Genomic DNA, 27,881 nt, shown 5'->3' with positions numbered 1-27,881 from the left:
CTATGGAATTTGTTGCCACGGGCGGCAGTGGAGGCCAAGTCATTGGGTGTATTTAAGTCAGAGATTGATAGGTATCTGAGTAGCCAGGGCATCAAGGGTTACGGTGAGAAGGCGGGGGAGTGGGACTAAATGGGAGAATGGATCAGCTCATGATAAAATGGTGGAGCAGACTCGATGGGCCGAATGGCTGCCTTCTGCTCCTTTGTCTTATGGTCTTACTTAGATGGGGAGAAAATTCAAAAATGGGAAGTGCAAAGGGACTTGGGGGTCCTCGTGCAGGATACCCTAAAAGTTAACCACCAGGTTGGATTGGCAGTAAGGAAAGCTATGTTGGCATTCATTTCAAGAGGAATAGTGTATGAGAGTAAGGAGGTGTTGATGAGGCTCTATGGGGCACTGGCGAGAACTCATTTGGAATACTGTGTGCAGTTTTGGGCCCCCTATCTTAGAAAGGATGCACTGATGTTGGAGAGAGTTCAGAGAAGATTTACGAGGATGATTCCTGGAATGCAAGGGCTAACATATGAGGAGCGTTTGTCAGCTCTTGGACTGTATTCATTAGAGTATTGAAGAATGAGAGGGGATCTCATAGAAACATTCTGAATGTTGAAAGGGCTGGACAGTGTAGATATGGAAAGGCTGTTTCCCTTGGTGGGTGAGTCCAGGACAAGATGCCACAATCTTAGAATTAGAGGGTACCCATTTAAAACAGAGATGAGGAGAAATTTTTTTAGTCAGAGGGTCATGGATCTATGGAATTCGTTGCCACATACAGCTGTGGAGGCCTGATCATTGAGGGTGTTTAAGGAGGAGATTGATAGGTATCTGATTAGTCAGGGTATCAAGGGATATGGGGAAAAAGCCGGAAATTGGAACTAGATGGGAGAATAGTATAGCTCATGGAGGAGTGGCGGAGGAGGCTCGATGGGCTGAATGGCCTACTTCTGCTCCTTTGTCTTGTGATCATTCTAATGCTCCCCTCCCACATAGTCCTCCATTTTTCTGCCATTGATGTGGGAAGTTTCTTAAAGTTTCCTAATGTATTTTTGTTTAGTCATGCCAACCCTGACCTTCTTTACAACAAGCAAAACTTAAATTGTTCAACGCTTCCTCACAGTTCAGATGCCTGAAGTCTAACGTTAATCTTAATTGTCTCGCACATCATTCATTACATAGTAATGCCAACGCATTTTGTGATTGAGGCTTAATGAGCTGAGGCAGAGCAATACAGCGTACGAGTGAGTGATCTCACCAACCCAGAGCAGGAAACAGTTAATACAGAGTAAAACACAGTTGATGCTTTGAGCTTCCAACCTGACAGCTTAAACATCAATTTCTCTAACTACTGGTAATTTCTCCCCAGCTCCCTTTTCTGGCTCTTTCTCTTCTCCTCACCTGCCTATCACTTGTCTCTGGTGCCCACCCCACCACTTTGTTTCTCCCATGGTCCACTCTCCTTTATCAGATATCTTCTTTAGCCCTTTACCTTTTCCACCTATCACCTCCTAGCTTCCTACTTCCTTTTCACCTGGTCTCAGATATAATCTCCCAGCTTCCCACCTCATCCCCCCTCCCATACCCGGTCTCATCTATCACCTGCCAGCTGGTACTCACCCCTCCCACCCCCATCCCATCTTCTTATTCTGGCTTTTTCCCTTTCCCTCCCAGTCCCGATGAAGAGTCTCCACCCAAAACATTGACTGCTTCTTCCTCTCCATAGATGCTGTCTGACCTGCTGAGTTCCTCTAGCATTTTGTGTGTGTTGCTCTGGATCTCCAGCACCTGCAGAATCTCTTGCATTAACTATTAATACAGGCCATGTTCTTCTGAGGAACTACTGTGTAAAAACACGAAGCTCTAGTCAAAGTCTCAAACCTTGACGTCAGATGTCAGTTGCGGTATTACCATTGATCTCATTACCCTGACCAAGCAGGTAGAAGGAGGTCGGGTAAGTTTATCACCGTCCATTTTGGAAAGCACAAATACTGACGTGGCTGACAGAGGCAGGACCAAACTCACAGATAACACTCAACATTAACGTCAGTGGGAAAGATTATCAAGATGAGCTTTATTTATCACATGTACATTGAAACATATCGTGACAGGCAGTGTTTGCATGAATGACCAAAGCCTGAGGATGTGGTGAGGGCAGCACACAAGTGTCACCATGCTTCCAGTGCCAACGTAGTATGCTCACAACTTACAAAACCTAACCTGTACATCTTTGGAATTGGGAGGAAACCAGAGCACCCAGAGGAAATCTACATGGTCACGGGCAGAACATACAAACTCCTTAGCGACAGCGACGGAAACTGAACCCTGATCGCTGGTGGTGTAAAGCGTTACGCTAATGTGTACACTTCACCAGATACAACCTTGAGATCCATTTTCTTGCAGGCATTGATGGTAGAACAAAGAAATACAATCGAATTAATGAAAAACTACACACAAAGACTGACAAACAAAAAATGTGCAAAAGAAGACAATCTGTACAAATAAAAAAAAGTGTTAGCCTTCAGGATAAAGGAGAGAAAGAAAAATCCTTTAAAAATCATTTAGTACTGCCACATTCTACCCTGAGAATACAAAGACACAATAATCTGCTTTGTATTCACTGGCTGTGCACAGCAGGGAGGGAATTATAAAGCACAGAAAATCAAAAAGGTTAAAATATCAGGATCAAAATGGTAAAATTAAGTAAATTAGTGCCTTGAATCTATTCCTCAATTACTTATATTAAGGTGGATCTGAGTCCTAACTCCATGTACCCTCACATTTCTCTAAACTTCTGGTGAAACCCAAAACTACTGAGATTAAATGCCACATTTGGGACTTGTCAGTTGTAGGAGGAACAAGTTCTGAGCAAGACGGTGCCATGGTCCCAATAAAGATAGGATTCATGGTTCAGCGGGTTCTGATTTATAGTGATTTCAATAAGGTACAATATGCTAACTATGAAAATGTGGGGATCACTTCTTACCTAGTGCAAAGGACATCCTCGTGCAGGCTGCCCTGACATCGCTGGCACTGTGTCCACAAACGTGAAAACTTCTCCTCTAGGAGCTTCAGCTGAGATATCTGAAAGAGAGGAAAGGGGTGGGGTGAGGAGGAAAACTGCAGATATCTGTAAAAAAGATAACGTCAGACAGTACAGCATAGGAACGCGCCCTTTGGCCCACAATGTCATTCCAAATTAATTAAACACTTAACTAAGTCATTCGCTTCTGCCCCAACTATGAAGGCCAACACTCCATACACCTTAACTGTGGACTTGGACCCCAGGATCCCTCTGTTCCTCCACACTGCTAAGAATTCCGCCATTAACTCTGTACTCTTTAAGTTCAACCTTCCAAGGTGAATCACTTCACACTTTTCCAGGTTGAACTCCATCTGCCACTTCTCAGCCCAGCTCTGAACTCTGTTAGTAACTCATTGTAACCTATGACAACCTCCAACACTATCCACAAGTGTACCAAACTTCGTATCCTCTGCAAACTCACTAACCACCCTTCCACTTCCTCATCTAAGTCATTGATAAAAATCTCAAAGAGCAGAGGTCCCAGAACAAATTCCAGTGGAACACCAATGGTCACCCAGGTAGAAGGCAATCATCTATTACCACCCCGTTCTTTCTGCACGCAAGCCAATTCTGAATCCACACAGCCAAGGAGTTTCCAATGGAAATGTGGACACAGTTACTTTTCAGAGGAGTAGGGTGACTGTAAGGATAAGGCACAGGAGAGGACGGAATGTCCCAGAAAGCTGCTCCGCCATTATTATGATATTGAAAAAGTTTAATTTCAACTCCATCTACTACACTGTATATCAGTTCAAAATAAATTTATGATCAAAGTACATACATGTCACGATATAATATCTTGAGATTCATTTTCTTGCAGGCATTCACAGTAGAACAGAGAAGTACAATAGAATCAATGAAAAACTACACACAAGGACTGAGAGCAAATATGTAAAAGACAAACTGTGCAAATGAAAAGATAAGTAATACCGAGAACATGAGTTGTAGAGTCCTTGAAAGTGAGTCTGGAGGTTGTGGATTCAGTTCAGAGTTGAGGTGAGTGAAGTTATCTACACTGGTTTAGGAGTCTGATGGTTGAAGGGTAATAACTGTTCCTGAACCTAGTGGTGTGGGACCTAAGGTTCCTGTACTTCCTTCCCAGTGGCAGCAGCGAGAAGAGAGTATGGCCTGGATGGTGGGGTTCCTTGATGATGGATGCTGCTTTCTTGTGGCAGCGCTCTTTGTAGGAGTGCTCAATGGTGGGGAGGACTTTGCCTGTGATGAACTGGGCTTTATCCACTACCTTTTGTAGGAATCCTTTGATTCATAATGTCCAAAAAACTAATTTATCATTCTTGAATATATCCAGGAACTGAGCTTTCAGATTTCCTAAGAACCACAGAAAACAAGAGTAGATCGCACAGGCAAAAGGCACTGCCACCATATCTGCCCAATTGCCATCAGCCCTCAATGCCTCTATTCATGCCTTGAACTCAACCTTGAATGTATAATTTGACTTGAGAATCCTTTGAGGTAAAGAATTTCAATGCTTCACATCTCAAGTTCTTAATTCAGTCCTATATTGTGACTTGTATTCTTGAAACTACTTGCCTCTATCACAATCAGAATTAGTATCACTGACATGTGTTGTGAAATTTGGTGTTTTGTGGAAGCAGTACATTGCAATAGATAATATAAGAAATAAGAAATATATATATAAAAAATTAAGCGAACAGTACAAAAAGAGAGCCAAAAAAAGTGAGATAGTGTTTATGGGTTCCTTGTCCATTCAGAAATCTGATGGCGGAGGGGAAGGCACTGTTCCTGAAACGTCTTCAGGATCTTGTACCTCCTCTCTGATGGGTGAAATGAAAAGAGAACATATCCTTGATGGTAGGGGTCCGTAACGATGGAAACTGCCTTTTGCAGATGTCCATGATGGTGGGACATTGAAACCTCATTAAAAGATAATATACTATTCTGGATGAAAAAATATTCTCTTCATCTCAGTGCTGAACAGGGGTGCATTTTGTTTGCAATCTCTGTGTGCTCTCCCTGGGACATTAACAAGTGCAGAATTTCCTGCTCTCACATTTTCATCACAACCAACCCAGTTATTATAACTAATTCAGCTGTGTCACCTTCAGCCTCCAGGTGATTTGGCAGATTTCACAGTCCCACAATGAAGATCACCACCCTATAACAAAAATATCCAGCTACATTGGGGGAATACCATCAACAGATTAATGAATCCAAAATAAGAACAATGTTTTAATTTTATTGGAATCTCCCTTACCTTTCAAATGCTAATTGCTACCACCTCAGTTTACACCTGTATCAGTGAGGCTAGTCCAAGCTCTCAATTTCAAAGTACGCCTAGCAAGGATGAATGATCCGAGGATGGGAATGCGTGCAGCCAACATAGTCGAGGAGCCCTCCCACATCTGCCATTCAGTCTTCTTTCCCCCTCCCCTTCCATCAGGCAGAAGATACAAAAGCCTCAGAACACATACTATCAGGTCAAAGACAGCTTGATTACAGCTGTTACAAGACTCTTGAAAGGTGAACTCTGATCTCCAGGTCTTTCCACTTGCACCTCATTTGTCTACATACTGCAGTTTCTCTGTAACTGGAACATTATGTTCTACCTTCCATTATTGTTTTCCTTTTGTACTATCCCAATGTACTTGGCTATGGAATGATTTGTCTAGATGTCACACAGAAGATTACCCCAGTGCACGTGACAATAATAAACTATTACTAATATCTTCAGAACAATTTTATTTTAAACCACATTCTAAGTCTAGGGTCCTGCTGACACTGGACACTAAGAGAAAGTGTAACACATCAAGAAACTGCAGATTTATGGACACGGCTCCGCACATCACAGAAACCAGCCTCCACTTGACACTTCTCACTGCTTACTAAAGCAGTCAATATAATCAAAGATCCCACCCACCCTAGTTATTCTCTCTTTTCTCCATTCCCATCAGGCAGAAGATACACAAACCTGAAAGCACATACCATCAAGATCAAGGACAACTTCTATCCTGCTATTATAAAAAAAATTAATTGGTCCCTTAGTATGATAAGGTGGATTCTTAACTTCACAACCTGACTCATGTGACATTGCACCTTAGTGTCTAACAGCACTGCACTTTCTCTGAAACAATAACACTTTATTCTGCATTCTGTTATTACTTTTCAATGCACTGTTGTGATGAAATAATTTGTATGGATGGCATGCAAAACAAGTTTTCCATTGTACCGTTTTAGACATGACAATAATAAACCAATTTTCTACCAGTTGGCTAGCAGTGAATTATAGACTAGAATCCACCCGAGAAGTTCAGTGATAAATAACGCATTCAAAGCTTCCATTTATTACCCTTATATGGATTATTTATTGTGAAGAGTCCTCACAATGAATTTAAGATCAACACTTCGAAATACTACCTGATGCTACCTGACCTGTTAGGCGTTTCTAACCTCGTTATTTAGTTGCCTTGTGTTCTACAAGGCTAACCTACCATGAGTATTATTGCTATTAATACCATAGCAATGAACTCCCCTTTTGCTCGAGTGGATGAGACTCTTCTAACTGGGAGTAGTTGAATTCGTCCACCAAATTCCCTCCTAACCTTCTGTGCTTTAACATCAAGTCCCGTATGCCCCATATAATGTTAACAACGCCTTCTGTAATCCAAGCCTTTGATAATCTTCTAAAGCTGCATTGCCTAGATTTCAACCAAATATCAGAGATTCTTAACATTTTTATCTAAACATAAAGAATATAAATGAACTTAAAAATGCACTTGATGTGTATAAATTCTTAAATTTAAAATGAAAAAACATTATAATGTTCTATTGTGGTTACCACCGTGACTGGATCCTGCTTTTAACTAGGCTATGAAGATCTGTTCTAGTACCTCCAGAGTTTCTTGCTTAGATCAACTAGCAAAATAAAACTAGAATTAAAGTAACTGTTTATTAATGGTATAGAAAAATACCTTCCCCTTCATACATATTCTACAAAATGCAATGAGAACTACATATAGAGATGCAACAACTTGACACATAGATGCACATCAGAAGAGTCAGTGTTTTTAATGTTCACCTGGACAATGATTTGGATTCACCAGGTACCACATAGGAGAAATAACCAAATTATGATAGTAACTCCTGTGTGAAACTTGAATCCAAAACTGTCAAGGTGAGATACTTGTCAACTGAGCCAACTAGTACACTCTTTGTGTGAAGTTTTTTTCTATTAAACTACTGTTGTAACAGAGCTGAATTTTTGTCAATTGTTTTAGAAAATAGAACACCACAGCACAGGCTGTTCAGCCCACAATGTTGTGTCAACCTTTTAACCTACTCTAAGATCAGTCTAACCCTGCCCTCGTACAAAGCCCTCCATTTTTCTATATATACCTATCTAAGAGCTTCTTAAGTATCCCTAACGTATCTGCCTCTATCAGCACCCCTGGCAGGGTGTTCCACACACCCAGCACTCTCTAACTTATCTCAAACATCCCCCATATACTTTCCTCCAGCCACCTTACAATTGAATACTGTATAAATAAAGCCACAAATTCCACTGAGGAATAATACTACCTGAATCTCTTCTCTCCATACCTAATATATTATGATACTTAAATCATACCTCCTTCTGATACAGCTCAGACTGACGAGACATACAGTAGCTGCACACAGCACCTGTAGAGAAAACAGAAATTCCAGAAAACAATTTGAAATCGCTTTCCAAACAAATAGTGCAGATTCCTAGACAGAAGCTATTAAGGCTTAAAATTTGTACACAAAATTACTTGCACGAATGCCAGCTGTACAGAGAGACGTTAGTAACCCATTTAGTCCTCTTTTAGTACAGCCAATCTGCATTTTAATTTGATTCACCCATCTTTGATCATAGTCCATAATGGTCGACAAATCAATTGTGAAATTTCCAATTAACACACAGCCTCAAGGGCTTACAAGGGGAGGTGGACCAGTTTTCAACCATGCTGTGAGAGAAACACTGGATTAAATGGCATTAAAAAATTTATGAAGGCTATATAACAGTCCACATCATTGTTTCTGTAGTGATGTGGAGTGCTGAGAGTATCTGACACTTAATTACTTCAAATTTCCAATGATAGTTTGTTTTTACAATTTACCATGTATTAAGCATTAAATAAATTTCAGCATATAAAGCTCAGAATAAATTTATTATTAATGTATGTATACGTCACCATATACTACCCTGAGATTCACTTGTGGGCATTCACAGCAGAACAAAGGTATACTGACTAAGTCGGAGGAGATACTTCCAGTGACATAAGCTAACTAGCTTTATTCTATTATTTCTTATAAAGATAAAAAAACAAAACATGCATATCATTCAGCAAAAAAAAATAAGGTTAGCAATGGCCAAACATATTAATCTATTTTTTGAACAGGTGCTTTTCTTCTTAAGCATTAAACTTCCTCCTTTGATCTTTCTGACTTATTGCTGATCTCTGGTATACTACTTCACCGTTCATCTACTGCCTTATTTCAGATGCAATGTAACATGCCTTTGCCCACCATCACGTACGTCCATACACCTCCACTGCTGATTACACCAAAGGCCCAGGTGAGGTTGCCAGAGCGAACCGTGCTAAAGGGATAGATTCTAAACTTGGAAATTGTTAAAACATCTCTTGTTCATTTCTGCTTCTCATCACTCAGCCACCAGTAGCCATTGCTTTAGATGCCAAAAGCCTAAGCTTTAGACTTTTAGAAGGAGAATGGTACAGCACAGTACAGGCTATTCAGCTCACAACGTTGTGCCGACTTTTTAACATACTCTAAGATCAATCTAACTCTTCCTTCCCACATAGCCCTCCCTTTTCTTCCATTCATGTGCCTATCTAAAGAGTCTCTTAAATGTCCTTAACATATCTGCCTCCACCATCACAGCTGGCAGCATGTTCCACATAGCCACAGCTCTTTGTACAACAAAATCTACTTCTGACATCCACCTCTCCCCCTATACTTTCTTACAACAGCCTTAAAATTGTGCTCCCTCGTATTAGCCATTTTTGCCCCGGAAAAAGTCTCTGGCTATCCACTCTTATCGATGCCTCTTATCATTTTCTACTCCTCTATCAGGTCATCTCTCATCCTCCTTCACTAAGAGAAAAGGATAGGTTGCTCAACCTCTCCTCATAAGACATGGTCTCTAATCCAGAGAGCATCATCCTCTGCACCCTCTCTCAAGCTTCCACATCCTTCCTACAATGAGGTAACAGAACTGAACATAATTCTCCAAGTGTGGTCAAATCAGATTTTTAAAGAGCTGTAGTATTACCTCATGGCTGTACACCTTCTTAACCACCTTATCAACCTGAGAGGCAACTTTGAGGGATCTACTTGACTCTTTCTTCATTTGTTGTTCAGCAAATCCAATGGGAAAACACAGCTTTCAACCCAGACATTCAATGGCATTACCATCAGTGAATCTCCCATTATCAATATCCTCGATGTTACTAGTGATCAGAAACTGAACTGAAGTAGCAAATGTGTTATAAGAGCCGATCAGATGCTGGGATCCCTGATGTGAGTAATTCACCTTCTCTAACTTCCCAAAAAATGCCTACGATCTGTAAAGCTCAAGTCGGGAACACTCTGCACTAACCTCAATGAGTACAGCTTCAACAACATTCAAGAAACTATAAATTATACAGGGTGTAGCAGATTCACCTCCACAACCATTCTCTCATGGCACCACCTAACTACAGTCTGTACCACTTACAGGATGAAACGGATCCAAACTACTTGGACAGCAGCTTCCAAACCCACCTCTTCTAGCTAGAAGGCTAAGGGCAACAAGAGCAATGGGAACTCTGCTACCTACAAGCTACAGTAGCGTAGCAGTTAGCGTAACGCTATTACAGCACCTGTGAACTGGTCTCCATTCAGCCACTGTCTAAGGATCATAAGACACAGTGGGAAAATTAGGTCATTCTGCCTATCGAATCTGCTCAATAATTCCATCGTGGCTGATTTATTGTCCCTCTCAACCCCATTTTTCTGCCTTGTCCCTGTAACCCTTGATGCCCTTACTATTCAAGAACCTATCAATCTCCACTTTAAATATACCCAATGACTTGGTCCCCACAGCTGTCTGTGGCAATGAACTCCAGAGATTCACTCCTCTCTGGTGAAAGGAACTCCTTCTCATCTCTGTTCTAAAGGTACACCTTTCAATTCTGAGGCTGTGCCCTCTGGTCCTAGACTCCAATATTGGAACCATCGGCTCTAGGTCCACTCTATCTAGGCCTTTCAATATTGCGTAGGTTTCAATGAGGTGCCCCCCACCCACTGCAACATTCCTCTAAACTCCAGCGAGTACAGATCTAGAGCCATCAAACACTCCTTATACATCGACTCTCAAACTGCTTCGCTTCTCACATTTGTTGCCTGATCTGTTGAATATTTCTAGTTATTTCTTCCATTTTCATTTTATGTTGTCAGTCCAATTCTGTTCATTTGTTTCTGTAAGGAACAACACAAAGTAATTTGCAGGCACGATATTGTTCCAACCTGTAACTAACCTCAGAGATGTGGTCTTCTCTGGTAGCTGCTCCATAACTGCATATACCATGGTTCCTCATTTAAATGTATATAATACAATGGAAGACAGTCATCAATGAAGTCTGATTTCACAGTAAGTTTCGTTTATAGAAACATAGAAAATAGGTGCAGGAGCAGGCCATTCGGCCCTTCGAGCCTGCACCGCCATTCAGTACGATCATGGCTGATCATCCAACTCAGAACCCTGTACCTGCCTTCTCTCCATACCCCCGATCCCTTTAGCCACAAACGCCATATCTAACTTCCTCTTAAATATAGCCAATGAACTGGCCTCAATGATATACATCATTGAGGGCTGCTCTTAAATAGATTAATTGAGAAGCTTTAGTTGTCTAGTGAACATCATAATTTACAAAGAAATGCATTGTTTTGTGTCACCAACCAACCCAGTCCAACAACTGAGCTGAGGACAGTCCTCATGTTTCCGGCAGCAGCATAGCATGCCCACAACTTACTAACCCGTACGCCTTTAGAATGTGGAAGGGAAGGGAGCGTCCGGAGGAAATCCGCAATATCAAGGGTCAGCATACAAACTCCTTACAGATAACAGTGGGAATCAAATCTCGACTGCACTAATTCCGCAAGGACTTCTCACATGAATCCAAAAAATACGCATGGTTACCTAATGGGAAAGCCTTAAGCCTAAATGCAATTCTAAGCAGATATAAAAATAATAAGGATTACTTGGGCACAATCCCAAAATCTATGAATCAACTCTGATTATCCTTCAAAAGAGAACTGGATAGGGAAGGATGCTCAAGGTAATGATTGGTAGGGTGTGTGGAATGTGCTGCCAGGGGAGGTGGTAGAGGCAGATACGTTAGGGACATTTTAGAGACTCTTAGACAGGCAAATTGATGATAGAGGGCTATACAGGAGGGAAGGGTTAGATTGATCTTAGAGTAGGTTAAAAGGTTAGCACAATATTATTGCTTGAAGGACCTGTACTCTACTGTTCTATGTAATGTGGTAATGAGGATGATAATATGCCACAAGCTACCTCAAGCCCTCTCTACCTTTCAAAATGATCAGGGCTTTCTTTCCTATTCTTGCACTCTCTATTTCTACACTGTCAGTTACCCAAGAGCAGACTCAATGACACATCTCCAGAACTCTGAGATACAGAGTTCCAAATAGAAAATAAAATGCTCTTTATTTTGACGTTCTTCATCTTGAACCCAAGATGACAGCACGATAGTGACACTATCACGGTGCCAACTGCAAAGATCGGGGTTCAGTTCCTGCCGCTGTCTATAAGGAGTTTGCACTTTCTCCCCATGACAGTGTGGGTTTCCTCCGGGTGCTCTGGATTCCTCCCACATCCAATGATGTGCAGTCGGAGCTAGTGAGTTGTGAGCATGCTGTGTTGGGACCAGAAGCATTGAATTACTTGCAGGCAGTCCCCAGGATAACCCTTGTTGATTTAATTTGACACAAACGATGCATCTCACTGTACATTTTGATGTACATGTGACAAATAAAGCTCTAGGTTCCAGAAAAAGAAAAACTGGGAGGGGGGGGGAACAGCTGGCTATATATCTGATGCAGTATAGTTTAGACAGTACCAGCAATGACACATGTAGTTACATTTCATCATACTTAATAAAAGGTTACTAATCACAGAGGTGTTAACATAGAAATTGTTGTTTTCCTGTGTTTTTTTTCCCCTCTGTAAAGCCCTCCCTCTGTTCTCACTATCTCATCTGGTACCTGTCAATAAAGGAGAGAAGAGTTTAGAGATTTAAAAGAGACCTGAGAAGTAATTTCTTTACAAAGAGGGTACGGCACATCCGGAATAAGCTGCCAGAAGAAGTGGACGAGGCAGGTACAATTGCAACTGTGAGGAAGCATTTGGATATGTACATGGAAAGGAGAGGCCAAGAGGGTTGTGGGCTAAACTGGGACTTGGAAGGAAGGACGCTGTAGTCAGTATGGACTGAAGGGCCTACTTCTGAATCGTATTATTCTATGACTCTATGCAATCCCATGATACGGCGTCAGGATTATGAGTGATATTGGAAAACTAGCTGGTAGAATGAGGAACTTCTCAGCCTTGAGTCTGACCACAGGAAATGAGAGCGACTCAAGGAGGCTCTGGGCTGTAAGCTTTCTATTCTCAAACAAGGGAAACTCCAGACCATCAACTTGGGTAGGCTTTAGTGGGGAGAGGGTGGGGGAAAGAGAAGTTATAGTGAAAGTTTGTCTTAATAAGTCTAGGATTATAGAGGTGTTTAAAATCCTGAGGGGTATGCACTGAGCCTTTTTTCCAGGGTTGGGGAATCAAGAACTAGAAGGCACTATTTTAAGGTGAGAGAGGGCAATTTTTCTTTTATACAAAGGGTGGTATATATGTGGTCAAGGTGCCAGAGGAAGTGGCTGAGACAGGTACAATCCAAGATTTCAAAGACAGTTATACAGGTACGTGGATAGGGAAGGTTCAGAGGGATATGGTCCAAAGGCTTCCATATCAGACTAGATTGGATGGGCAGCTTGGACCAATCGGCTTAAGGGTTGTTTCGATCTTGTATGACTTAATAAATTCCATTTGAAATCTAATTATATTATTCCCCTGAATATACTCTTGCTGAGGTCTGATTCAAGTCATCCAAGAGACCTTTCGTCTATCTATAGACCACAACTTATTGGGTTAGCAGGCTGAAGTACATTAGGTGAAGGATGGGGGCAAGAGGCGGGTGAATCTCCCAGCCATGAACAGCCAAGCCCTAATGCAATCATTCCACACGCTGCAGATAGAAATACTCTATCTTATGTGATATAAAGGAAAGCCAGCTGCACCTTTGCCTTGAGATGCCAGCCAATATTATTGCACACCCTCCCTCAGACAGGTTGCCAATAGGACAACAGATAATTTGTGATTCATCCTACAGTCATTTTTTTAAAAACATACAAAGGTAGATAGGGAAACTGTTTTAATTAGCAGGAGGTTGGTAGGATCAGAATCAGGTTTACTGTCACAGTGGCAGCAGTACATTGGAGGCACAGTTATAAGTTACAATAAAATAATTATTATGCAAAGGAGGAATAGTGAGGTAGTGCTGTGATCATTCAGGAATAGGCTGGAGAGAGGGGAAGAAGCTGTTCATAAAATTTTGAGTGGAGGTTTTCAGGACCCTGATGATAACAATGAGAAGAGGGCAAGCCCCAGATGGTGAGGGTCTTTAATGATGAATGCTGCCTTCTTGAGGCATTGTCTTTTGAAGATATCCTCAATGGTGGGAGAGTTCTGCCTGTGATGGAGCTAGCCGTGTCTACAACACTCCACAGCCTCTAAAGAATTCTGCATTGGGGCTTCCATACCAGGCTGTGATGTAATCAGTTAGAATGCTCTCTATGGTACATCTGTAGAAATTTGCTGGAGTCTTTGGTGACAAATCAAATCTCGTCCAACCCCTAATGAAATACAGCCACTGCCATGCCTATGTCATGATAGGCCTAGGACAGATGTTGGCGCTCAGCACTTGAACATACTCATTCATTCCACTGCTAACCCCTGAATGAGGAATGGTGTGTGTTCTCCTGATTTCCCCTTCTCAAGGAGGTGTTTTCACTGACCTGTACTGACTGTGGTCTCCATTTGAGGAAGTCAAGATTCCAATTGCAGAGGGAGGTACAGAGGGCCAAGTTTTGAAACGTGTTGATTTGTACTGAGGGAACGATGGTGTTGAACACTGAACTGAAGTCGATCAACAGCAGCCTGACATGGGTATTGCTGCTGTCCAGGTAGTCCAAGTCCAAGTGGAGAGCCAGTCTACATCTGCTGTAGACTTACTGTGATGGGAGGCGTGAACAATCTCTCAAAGTTGCACTCATTACTTAATCACAGTTATCAGTACAACTAATCAGTAGACGTTGAGGCAGATCACCCTGCTCTTCTTGGGTATCAGTGTGACTGATGTCCTTTTGAGGTGGATGGTAACCTTTGACTGCAGTACTGGAGAGACTGAAGATGGCTGAACCAAAGACACAGTTAAGATAACTGGCTGATAAAAAAGGAAGGTAGGGAAGTTGCTGAGTACTGCCTGCGATGAATGTGGCAGCAGATATAACAGCACCTTTCTGAACAGTACACCTGAAAAGAATAGGAATGTAGGGAGAGGTAGAGAGAACATGGAGTGGGATTATTTCATAGCTGAGCTGCCTGGTGCTTGGGGAAAACTACCAACATAACCAATGAGCCCTGCTACCCCGGTCATTGTCTCCTGTCAGGAATAAGAAGCTAAAGCTTGAGAACAAAGACCACTGTTATTCCACTGTTATCAGTCTCTTGAACAGACCTGTCATACTGTAAAGACGAACTTTTGATCTTCCAATCAATCTCATCACAGCCCATGCACTGTATTTATCTACAGTGCCTATCAAAAATATTCACCCCCGCCCCCCCTTAGAAGTTTTCATGCTTTATTTTATAACATTGAATCACAGTGGATATAATTTGGCTTTTTTGACACTGACCAACAAAAAAAGACTCCAGGATAAAATGAAAACAGATCTCTACAAAGTTTTCATTTTACATGAAATTAATTACAAATATAAAACACAAAATTATTGATTGCATAGGCATTCACCCCCTTCAAGTCAATATTTAGTAGATGAACCTCTAGCAGCAATTACAGCCTTAAGTCTGTGTGGACAGGTTTCTATCAGCTTTGCATATCTGGACAGTGCAATTTTCCCCCATTCTTCCTTACAAAATTGCTCAAACTCTGTCAGATTGCATGGAGATTGTGAGTGAACAGTCCTTTGCAAGCCCAACCACAAATTCTCAACTGGATTGAGGTCTGGATTCTGACTTGGCCATTGCAGAACATTAACTTTGTTGTTATTAAGCCATTCATGTGTAGCTTTGGCTTTATCCTTGGGGTCATTGCCTTGCAGGAAAACAAATCTTCTCCCAAGTTGCAGCCCTCTTGCAGACTGCATCAGGTTTTCCTCCAGGATTTCCCTGTATTTTGCGGTTTTACCCTCTACCTTCACAAGCCTTCCAGGGCCTGCTGAAATGAAACATCCCAACCGCATGATGCAGTCACCACCATGCTTCACAGCAGGGATGGTGTGTTTTTGATGATCTGCGGCATTTGACTTACAGCAAACATACCGTTTAGTCTGATGGCCAAAAAGCTCAATTTTGGTTTTTTCCAGCTGACTTCAGACTCTCCCATATTCCTTCCGGCAAACTCTTGCTGAGTTCATGCCAGTTTTTTTTCCCCCCAACAGTGGCTTTCTCTTTGCCAGTCTCCCATAAAGCTACGATTGGTGAAACACCCAGGCAACAGTTGTATGTACAGTCTCTCCCATCTCAGCCACTGAAGCTTGTAACTCCTCTAGAGTTGTCATAGGTCTCTTGGTGGCCTCCCTCACTAGTCCCCTTCTTGCATGATCATTCAGTTTTTGAAGATGGCCTGCTCTCGACAGATTTGCAGCTATACCATATTCTTTCCATTTCTTGATGATTGACTTAACTGTACCACAAGAGATATTCAGTGACTTGGAAATTCTCTTGTATCCATCTCCTGACTTGTGCTTTTCAATAACCTTTTCGCAGAGTTGTGTGGAGTGTTCTTTTGTCTTCACGGTGTAGCTTTTGCCAGGATACTGACTCACCAACAGCTGGACCTACCAGATAGAAACATAGAAAATAGGTGCAGGAATAGGCCATTTGGCCCTTCGAGCCTGCACCGCCATTCAGTATGATCATGGCTGATCATCCAACTCAGAACCCTGTACCTGCCTTCCCCCCAATACCCCCTGATCCCTTTAGCCACAAGGGCCATATCTAACTCCCTCTTAAATATAGCCAATGAACTGGCCTCAACTGTTTCCTGTGGCAGAGAATTCCACAGATTCACCACTCTCTGTGTGAAGAAGTTTTTCCTCATCTCAGTCCTGAAAGGCTTCCCTTTTATCCTCAAACTCGTTCTGGACTTCCCCAACATTGGGAACAATCTTCCTGCATCTAGCCTGTCCAATCCCTTTAGGATTTTATACGTTTCAATAAGATCCCCCCTCAATCTTCAAATCCATTTGTATTTTTACAACAATCAATTGAAACACCTTGACTGCACACAGTGATCTCCATTTAACTAATTATGTGACTTCTAAAACCAATTGGCTGCAGCGACGATTTGGTATGTCATATTAAAGGAGGTGAATACTTATGCAATCAGATATTTTGTACTTTATATTGTAATTAATTTAGTTCACTTTGTAGAGATCTGTTTTCACTTTGACACGAAAGATCAGAGTCAAAAAAGCTAAATTAAATCCACTGTGATTCAATGTTGTAAAACAATAAAACATGAAAACGTCTGGGGGGGGGGGTAAATACTTTTTATAGACACTATTCCTACACTGCACTTGCTCTATGACATTATTCAGCATTGTTTTCCTTTGTACTATATCTATGTACTTGTGCATGACCTGTCTGCATGGCATACGAACAAAAGCTTCTCACTGAACCTTGGTACACATGACAATAATAAATCTTCACTCTTACTCCAACCAGTCACGCTTCACCCTTACTCCAACTAGTCACAACCTCACCGTCACTGCTTACATATATTCATACTTCAGCAAGTCATCTCTGATATACAATCAACACACATCAAAGTTGCTGGTGAACACAGCAGGCCAGGCAGCATCTCTAGGAAGAGGTACAGTCGACATTTTGGGCCGAGACCCTTCGTCAGGACTAACTGAAAGAGGAGCTAGTAAGAGATTTGAAAGTGGGAGGGGGAGGGGGAGATCCAAAATGATAGGAGAAGACAGGAGGGGGAGGGATGGAGCCAAGAGCTGGACAGGTGATAGGCAAAAGGGATATGAGAGGATCATGGGACAGGAGGCCCAGGGAGAAGGAAAAGGGGGAGGGGGGAAAAACCCAGAGGATGGGCAAGGGGTATAGTGAGAGGGACAGAGGGGGAAAAAGGAGAGAGAGAGAGAGAAAGAATGTGTGTATATAAATAAATAACGGATGGGGTACGAGGGGGAGGTGGGGCATTAGCTGAAGTTAGAGAAGTCGATGTTCATGCCATCAGTTTGGAGGCTACCCAGACGGAATATAAGGTGTTGTTCCTCCAATCTGAGTGCGGCTTCATCTTTACAGTAGAGGAGGCCGTGGATAGACATATCAGAATGGGAATGGGATGTGGAATTAAAATGTGTGGCCAGTGGGAGATCCTGCTTTCTCTGGCGGACAGAGCATAGGTGTTCAGCAAAACGATCTCCCAGTCTGCGTCGGGTCTCGCCAATATATAGAAGGCCACATTGTCTGGGTAGCCTCCAACCTGATGGCATGAACAATGACTTCTCTAACTTCCGCTAATGCCCCACCTCTCCCTCGTACCCTATCTGTTATTTATTTATATACACACATTCTTTCTCTCTCTCTCTTTCCTTTTTCTCCCTCTGACTATACCCCTTGCCCATCCTCTGGGTTTTCTCCCCCCCTCCCACTTTTCCTTCTCCCTAGGCCTCCTGCCCCATGATCCTCTCATATCTCCTTTGCCAATCACCTGTCCAGCTCTTGGCTCCATCCCTCCCCCTCCTGTCTTCTATCATTTTGGATCTCGCCCTCCCCCTCCCACTTTCAAATCTCTTACCAGCTCTTCCTTCAGTTAGTCCTGACGAAGGGTCTCGGCCCGAAACGTCGACTGCACCTCTTCCTAGAGATGCTGCCTGGCCTGCTGCGTTCACCAGCAACTTTGATGTGTGTTGCTTGAATTTCCAGCATCTGCAGAATTCCTCATGTTTTCATCTGATATACAATGTTTCTGTGGGGGATAAATTCACAATTCGAAAGGTGGGGTGGAGATACGTCTCTACCAAAGGCGGTGTAATGTGCCGCTTCCTCCGCTAGCCTGCGGGTCACCCTTGGGTAAGGAGTATCACCTGCTTAACCTCTCCCTCCCCCCCCCCCACCCCCGGATCAGGGTTCTTTTAGCATTTTTTGTTGAAGAATAAATATCAGTTAGGACAACCACTTCTTCAAAGTAACACCACTGCCATATTTACATCTCAGAGTGCAGATAAAACTTTGTAAAGATTTAAAGGACGGAAACACACCATCACCTTTACAGGTTCTTCTACAGAATGGGAGTGAAAGCTGAGAATGTGCTTATGTGTTCACTTGGTTTAATACCCCATCTACAAGATAATGCCCCCAGAAATATAGCACTCCCTCAGCATTACACCAGAATAGCAATCTATATGTTCACATCTGAGCTTTCAAAATGGGACTTGAGAACCCATGTCTATCTACGGACATGTCATGTTCTGGACTTTGACCTTTGGCTTTGCCCTCTGGACTTCACCCCCATCTGGGCATTGACCCTAATGCTCACTGATCATGGTACCATGACCAAATATTTCTGATCCCAGATTCTTGTCAAGAATGGAAGCTATATGGAGCTTCCCTTGGATTGATGTTAGAGCAAGGGTTCTAACATCCCTCAGTCACAGACCCCTCGATTAATGGTAGGGGTCCAAGACATAACAAAGGTTGTGAACCCCTGTAGACTAAGGTCCCAGTGATGTCAATAGGAGCCAAATGGTACGTTTAAGGGGAGGCTGACGAATGCAGAGAAGAAACCCATCCTTTACATATAATTGTTAAATAACAGCAATTATTGAGTGGAAGTGGTTTCAGAGATGGCACAAATGAAATTTATTAGAATAAGGATGAAAACTAACAGATTCCAGGAGGTGCAAATCATAAACACAAGAAATTCTGCAGATGCTGGAAATCCAAATCAACACACACAATGCTGGAGGAACTCAGCTGACCAGGCAGCATCTATGGAAATGAAGAAACAGCCAACGTTCCGGGCTGAGACCCTTCTTTAGGACTGGGAAGGAAGGAGGAGGATGTCAGAACAAATATTTGAAGGAAAGGGGAAGGAGGATAGCTAGAAGGTGATAGGTGAAGCCATGTGGGTAGGAAAGGTAAAGGGCTGGTGAGGAACGAATCTGATAGGAGAGGAGAATGGACCATAGGAGAAAGGGAAGGAGGAGGGGAAGAGGGACCCGGGGGGAGTGATAGACAGGAGCTGTTCAACATGCATCTGAAGTCCAGGTCAAATTAGAAATGGACAATAAATGCTATTAAAAGTGATGTCCGCATTTCAAGAACTAATTGGTCTCAGTCACAAGCTTGTAGAAATTCTGTCCGTTCTCATAATTAATAAAGATTCACAGCTGATTCCAGAAGAACATTGTGAGTCACTTTGTTTTCTTAGTAACTGTATTATTATCCTCAAACTCATCTGGTTCCCTGCTTAAAAAGCACTTTGCTTAGCATCTTTGCTCTATATAGATTCCTTTTGTGGACTATGCTATTGTTGGGAGAGAATCCAGTTGAATCCCTCTTGCCCACTGATAGTTACATATCAAACTTTCCCCAGAGCATAAGTACCCAGTCACTAATCTAGCTGGCTTTCCTGAAGTAGATCCCCAATGATCACATCAAACAATCTTCATCCTTTCCCAAGGAGAGGGCAACCCCCTGCACCTCCCTTCACTAGTCCCACCCCATGACGTTGTGTTTCCACAACTCTATTCGGCAGCTGACCTACAACCAGCTGCTAGAAAGAGGCTGAGCCAAAATGACTCATTGACCTATTTTTGCTTTGCTTCCCTCTCAATGGTCTCTATACTGTGTTTTCCTCCAAGACGGATCATTCCCTCTGCTCAACATTACTCTCCAAAATCTCCAAAGCAACGACATCTGGTAGGGTCCCCGATATCCCAAACTGAAAGAAATTTGTTCCAATTCAAAACAAAAATAACATAATTATGGACCACCACCTTGACATCCACGTAAATTTAATTATGTTCAACTTGGATCATAACTTTGGTCCCAGGGAGAAATAAAGAAGTCAGAGTTTCACATTTAGGTGGTAGTGTTAAACAGTAAGTGCCACCGCTGTATGTAAGGAATTTCTCCCGTCACTACCTGGGTTTCCTTTGGGTGCCCCAGTTTTCTCCCACATTCCAAAGACTTAGGGTTAGGGTTAGTAAGCATGGGTGCTGCAAACATAGTGACACTTGCCAGCTGCCCCCAGTACAATCTTTGGATTGTACTGGCTGTTGTGGCAAATAACACATTTCAATGCATGCTTCTGTATACCTGTGACAAATAAAACTTATCTGTTAACTTTCATGATGGTAAAATAGAAAGAGATCTGGGATACTCAACAGCGCTTCTACTTCCTTAGGAGTCTGCGGAGATTTGGCACGACAATAAAAACTTTGACAGATGTCTAGTGGAGAGGGTACTGATTAGCTGCATCAAGGCCTGGTACAGCAACACTGATGCCTCGGAAAATCCTACAAAAGGTAGTGGAGTTGGCTCAGTACATCATGGGTAAAGCCCTAACAACCACTGAGCACATCTATATGAAACGCTGTTGTAGGAAAGCAGCATCCATCATCAAGAACCCTTACCACGTAGACCATGCTCCTGATGGCAGCAGCGAGAAAGGGAGAAGGTACAAGAGTCTCAGGACTCACATCACCGGGTTCAAGAACAGTTACTACACCTCATCAATCAGGCTCTTAAACAAAAGGGAATAACTACACTCATCTATTGAGATGTTCCTACAACCAACGATCTCACTTTAAGGACTCTTTATCTTGTTATTTCATGTTCTCATTTATTCCTATTTATATTTGCATTTGCACACATTATTGTCTTCTGCACTCCGATTGATCTTTCACTGATCCTGTTATAGTTACAATTCTATAGATTTCCTGAGTATGCACGCAGGAAAAAGAATCATAGGGTTGTATGTGGTGACATATATTTACTTCGAACTCAGTTACTACAAAACACCAGTCAGTAATAAAGACAATCTGATAAGCATACAGTGCTCTGGTTATATTCCAATTTCAGAACCAAATTGTATTCAAGTTGGCACAAGGTGTTAAACCATTCGAAGTCATGCAGATAAGGACCACTTGGATGTAATACAACAGAGGGGTCTCATTACACTGTCTTTTTCCAATCAGATGATTGATCCAAATCAAATGAAACACTCTCAGTGTGTAACTAATGACATCTCCCACTCCCAAGCCTAAAGTTTGTATTTTATTGCCGTCCCACTAAACTTTACCCAAGAAACTATTGGATATCTTGGCATTATCACTGCCATACCCTTATAATCACAATCAGGTTTATTACCACTGACATAGGCCATAAAATTTGTTGTTTTGCAGCAGCAGTACAGTGCAATGCATAAAAAATACTATAGGTTAAACTAAATATAACAAAATAAAAATCAATTTAAGTAGTTTAGGAAAAGAGCAAAATAGAGAGGTAGTGTTCATAGACATTCTGATGGCAGATCCATCATACCCATCATCTGCTTCTCAATGCTGCCATCAGGCAAGTAGTACAGGAGCCTGAAGACCTGCATCTCAAAGTTCAATAACAGCCTCTTCTCCACTGCCATCAGGATCCTGAACCCACCTGAAAAACCTCAACTCCATCTTGCACTATTCATTTTTCTCTCTCGCAATCGTGCACTGGTGTTGGTATGCTCATCTTGCACACGTGTACTTGATGTATAATTTGTGTTAATTTGAGTTTATGTTAATTTACATTTCTCCTTATTTGTAATGCACTGTGCTGCTGCAAAAATCAAATTTTCATCACACATACTCTGTGTGATGCTAAATTACATCCTACAATACGCTGGGACACATCATTAGTGATGTAAACCTGGGGTCATCATGTGCTTCGGGTCTTTCAACATCAGAGACCCTCACCTATGTGACCCAGCCAGGGTTGATCCGATCGCAGCTTATATCCTGGCAGCATTGGTCCACAGGTCACGCCCCTTGTGCCACAGCCATCTGGAGGCTCTCTCAGCAGCCTCTGTGACGGTCCTGATGGTTCATCTCTTTGCAGTCTTTGTAATACCAAGGAAACAGTAGGTTCTGCAGAGCAAGCGGCCAGTTGATCCTCTAAACCCCACCTCTATAGGCTCGCATTGTGCCCTCTGCCCCTGTCCCTGGCACTGCTCTACCAGCTCCTGGTACTTGGCTTTCGTAGGCTCAAACACCTCCTCAATCCGGTCTTCCCAAGTCACTGCTCAGTTCTACCATGACCACCTGCTTCGAGGTTTCTGACAGAATGACCATGTCAGGCCTTAGGGATGATGATGCAATGAAGTCAGGGAACTTTAACTGCTGACCAGTGTCAACCTTCAGTTGCCAGTCAGATGCCGCAGCAAGGAAGCTTGTGAGTGATCTGGACTGAGACTGTGGCTGGTCTCCAGCTTTGACAAAGGTTATGGGCTCTCAGAGTTGGCGGAGATGTTCACTTTTGTGAATGGCCGAAGAGATTTTTTAAAATTTAGAGATGTATAGCATGGGTTTCAGCTCCACGAGCCCACACCCATGTGACAAATAAATCTACTAACCTGCAGATCTTTGGACTGTGGGAGGTAACCAGAGCACCCGGAGGAGATCCATGCGGTCATGGGAAGGTGGTGCAAACTCCTTATTATCAGGAACAGAACTGAACCTCAACCACGGGTGCTGTAATAGCATTACCCTAACTGCAAAGTTACTTGTGCCACCTCATGACAACAATAAACTTAAGCTTGAATCCCACTTGTCTCTGCCTAATTACTGCTCATTACACAGAAATGTCTAAAGAATTTGCAAGTTGATTGGTTTCTTTCCCACGCAGTTCATGCCAGATCAAGCTAGATCACAATATGACTGACAAGTTTTCCTTCAATACACAATGAACCAAAAGGAGAATGAAACCTCATCCCACTTCTATTCTTATTTAAGAATTTAAGAAGAATTGGAAATGTTGAGGTATATATGATGATAAGGGGAATAGAGAGGACATAGCCTGCCACAGGAAATGATAGCAAGGGGGTACAATTACAATGTTTAAAAGACATTTGGACAAAGTACATAGATAGGCAAGGTTTGGAAGAATATGGGCTAAAGGTAGGCAAATGGGACTAGCTCAGATAAGCAACTCAGTCAGCACAGACAAGTCAAGCCAAAGGGCCTATTTCTGAAGGGAATCAGACCTGCTAAAATGGCTGCTGTGATGCTGGGGTCCTAAGCAGGAAGCAGAGATGGATTATTCCTCAACAGTTGTCAATGCTTCACCCTGCTCTTTAGCACCCTCACACTGGGTGTCATTCAACATTCCCAAAACAAAAGCTGCTAGTTCAACATCTCAAGTCGATTTAACAGATCTCAGAGTCAACAAACCCACATTTCTGTTACTTATGAATCAGTTACCAGTGTTTTTAATTCCTTACCGTCATCATTCAACACAGCTTTGCAGCCTATACAAGTGCTTCTTTTCTTTGCAAAGGCCATAAGCCCTCCCACTTTCGATGTCAGCACAGTTTTGCATCTTGTATGCTCTCCCTCTACAATAAACAAATAATGAGTAATATTAATGCATTTAAAATGAAGGAAACTGAATCATAACTAGCTTGTTTAAAATTAAATCCTAATTCAGTGTATTTGGTTCAACCTAGTTCCTTTAAATCAACTTCTCTGTTTTTTTGTCCTGACTGATTTCTCCAATCTTCTATTGTGGTTTGATAGCCAAAGTTAAGGCTATAAAACAAAGGAGCAGAATTAGGCCATTTGGCCCATCGAGTCTGTTCTGCTATTCCATCATGGCTGATTTATTTTCCAGCCACATTTTCCTGCCTTCTCCCCATAACCTTTCACAACCTTACTAAGGTAGAAACTATCAACCTCCACTTTAAAGATACCCAATGATTTGGCCTTTACAGCCATCTGTGGCAGAATTACCACCATCTGGCTAAAGAAATTTATTGTAATCTCTGTTCTAAAAGGACATCCTTGTATTCTGTGGCTGTGTCCTCTGGTCCTAGACTCTCCCATCATAGGAAAAATCCTCTCCACGCCCACTCTATCTAGGCCTTTCAATATTTGATAGGTTGCATGCACAATCCACTCATTGCTGAATTATTAGCATTTGCTGGTATTACTGCTAAAGGTATTTGAGGGCTCTGCAAACAGAACCTGAGCCAGATTTCAAGTGGAAGATGACCTTGGTGTGAAATGGCAAGTAAGACCAACTCAGGATTCTCCCAGCTGAATATCTGGGCCCACACATGACGGGAATCTGCCTATCTCATGATGTGGCACACAGTAAAAATCACTTGGCATCTTTAATAAACTTCAGCTGAGAAGGTATGAGTAACATTGGATTTCTTACCAAATGATATTCCATAATCTGTATCCACAAGACCATAAGACATAGGAGAAGAATTAGGCCATTTACCCCACCAAGTCTGCTCGCCGTTTCATCGTGGCTGATCCCAGATCCCGCTCAAACCCTGCCCTTCTCGCCATATCCTTTGATGCCCTGACCAATCAGGAAACTATCAACTTCAGCCTTAAATATACCCATGTACTAGACCTCCACTGTAGTCTGTGGCAGAACATTCCAGAGTCACTACTTTCTGGCTAAAAAAGAAATTCCTCCTTACCTCCATTCTAAAAGGTCACCCCTCAATTTTGAGGTTGTACCCTCTAGTTCTGAATACTCACATGATAAGAAACATCCTCTCCACATCTGCCTTTTCTAGCTCTTTCAACATTCAGTAGGTTTCAATGAGATCCACCCCCCCCCCGCCACCCCAGCTAAGTACAGGCCCAAAGCTGCCAAACACTCCTCATATGTTAACCCCTTCAAATCCCGGACTCTCTCCAATGACAATACACCCCTTTTACACAATGCCCCAGTCAAATACAAGAGAAACTCACATTAAGTATTCAGTTAGGGAAACCTAACGACTAGAGAAGACAAGCACAAGAAGAATCTTAATGGTATTAGCATTCCAGAATCTCTATTATTTTTATTTTACTTAATAGTCATGCAGCGTGGATACAAGCTCTTCAGCCCATTGAATGCATGCTAACCACAGTGCCCACCCAGGTAGTCCAAATTTCCCATTCACCCCATATCCCTCGAAGCCCTGCCACTCCATGTAGCTTTTCATATATATCATGTTCAAAGTGCTTGCCTCATCTACTTCCTCTGACAGCTCGCTCTATATTCTTACCATCTTCTATGTGAAAAAATTGCCCCACAGATCCCTTTTAAATCTTATTTTCTCCCCTCAACTTTAAGTTTCCATAAAGTTATCCCTCATTCTCTTAGGCTCCAAGCATTAAAGACCCAGCCTGGCCAACTTTTCCCTACAATTCAGGCCCTCTAATATTGGCAACGTCTTCGTAAATCTTTTCCACTGAAAAATCAAGTGCTCCTCATCACCAGGAGTTTGAGGTGTCACTGCTCTTTCTATCTCCTCTTATCTAAGAGATCGTGTTGATTCTGCTCATTTCTGGTTATACCTGTTTAGAACTTCCCTATAATTTATTGTTTGAAGTGATAACCTGGTGAAATACAAGAGAATCTCACATATCCAAGTATCACTACGTCATTGTGTGGTACAGAAACTGGACTGTGGCTGACAGGTTGTTAAAGCCATCCAATGCATCACACTGGATACCCAGAAACAGCCAACGATATCATTAAGTATTCCCACCCTCCTTATGGACGCTTGACCCACTACTATCAGGAAAGAGGCTACGCAGCATCCACGTCAGGACAACCAGCCTCAAAAACACTCACTTCCCCCAAGCCATCAGGCTGATCAACACCTCTGCCTGTTAACCCACCATTACTTTATAATTTCCTATCAGTCACTTTATGTACAGATGCCTCTGCACCTAGCATCACTTTGTGTATGTAGAGTCCATGTATATAAGCTAATCTTATGTACTTATATTTATTGTTTTTTTATTGTGCACTTTATGCTTATTGTGTATTTTTCTAATGCTGTGTCGGATCATTTTATTCTCCTTTACACTTGTGTACTGATGAATAACAATAAACAACCTTGAACCTTGAGCATACGTGCCAGTTATAATGTTTGAAATATATTGGCGTTTCATTGCCAGCAACTCACTGAAGCCTGAGTAATTCTACACCTATCGTATAGTGCAGCTGATTGCTCCGACAGTGTTTAGCTAAATGTCACTCACTCAGAAGCACAGCCTCGGCTTTGGATTCCCCCAAGATGGGCTCGAAGATTCTCAAGAGTGGCTTTGCTAGCTGCTGCTCCAAATAGTATTGCGTGTCAATTGGAATATTGTTCTCCAGAACATAGATTGGATCCTAGAGAGTTGGGGGGGGGGGGGAAGAGAGGGAAAAAAAGGGGGCCTTCAATGAATTAAAAATAAACTTTCATGATAGAAAAAATTAAAGGATCCAAAGTTCAAAGTATACTTCATTATAATAGTACATATATGTCACCACATACCACCCTGAGATTTCTTTTCCTATGGGCATACTCAGCAAATCTATAGAACAGTAACTGTAACCAGGATCAATGACAGATCAAGTCGAGCAGAGAAGACAACAAATTGTGCAAATGCAAGAATAAATAAATAGCAATAAATAACAAGAGAATGAAATACATGTATCCCCCGTTTCCCAAACGTTCGCTTTCCGACACCTCGCTGTTATGGCAGACCTACATTAGTTACCTGTTTTCGCTAACATAAAGTATTTTCACTGTTATGAAAAAAGGCAGCGCGCACCCCGAGCAGCCAAGCTCCTCCCCCGGAACTGCATTCTAGCCAGCATTGCTTAAACACGTGCTTTATCTCGATTTATTTTGTGCAAGATGAGTTCTAAGGTATCGGAAAAGCCTAAAAGAGCTCATAAGGGTGTTACAGTTAGCGTAAAACTAGACATAATTAACCGTTTCGATCGTGGTGAACAAAGTAAGGACATTGTCCGCGCATTGAACTCGCCTGCATCCGCCATTCACACTATTTATACGCAGGGAGAAAGAATTTTGAAAGCTGCCAACGTTACTGTTGGTTCTGCTCGTAGCAAAGTAGTCTCTCTTAGTCGGCATCCGATAACAGATAAAATGAAAAGTCTATTGCTTGAGTGGATTGATGGGTGTGCAAAGTCTGGTGTTCCGTTAAGTTTTCTTATACTTAAGAAGAAATCAGTCAGTCTTTTTAATAAGCTGAAACAGAAAGCACTGGACAATGGTGATGAAAGTGTTGCGAAAGTGGAATTTAAAGGTAGTCATGGGTGGTTTGATTAGTTTCTGAGGCGAGGGCAGCTTCATAGTTTTAAGCAGTGGTGCCCAACCTCCAGGCCATGGACCGATAC

At 42.2% G+C, this 27,881-nt stretch overlaps 1 protein-coding gene across 1 annotated transcript in view; it reads right to left on the bottom strand.

The window, feature by feature from the left end:
* The window catches only part of pold1 (polymerase (DNA directed), delta 1, catalytic subunit), a 236,006-nt gene that overhangs the window by 22,056 nt on the left and 186,069 nt on the right, over nucleotides 1-27,881 (bottom strand). Inside the window, exons 23-26 of the mRNA XM_072271908.1 lie at nucleotides 26,735-26,867; nucleotides 23,962-24,075; nucleotides 7,686-7,738; nucleotides 2,981-3,078 (exon numbers count right to left, since the gene is read on the bottom strand). Of these exons, the coding sequence (XP_072128009.1) occupies nucleotides 2,981-3,078; nucleotides 7,686-7,738; nucleotides 23,962-24,075; nucleotides 26,735-26,867 (398 nt within the window). The remainder of the gene's footprint in view (nucleotides 1-2,980; nucleotides 3,079-7,685; nucleotides 7,739-23,961; nucleotides 24,076-26,734; nucleotides 26,868-27,881) is intronic.

This window comes from Mobula birostris, chromosome 11 (genome assembly GCF_030028105.1).
Source record: "Mobula birostris isolate sMobBir1 chromosome 11, sMobBir1.hap1, whole genome shotgun sequence".
Lineage (NCBI taxonomy): Eukaryota > Metazoa > Chordata > Chondrichthyes > Myliobatiformes > Myliobatidae > Mobula > Mobula birostris.
The sequence above is the reverse complement of the archived record's forward strand: the minus strand, read 5'-3'. Positions and strand labels throughout refer to the sequence as shown.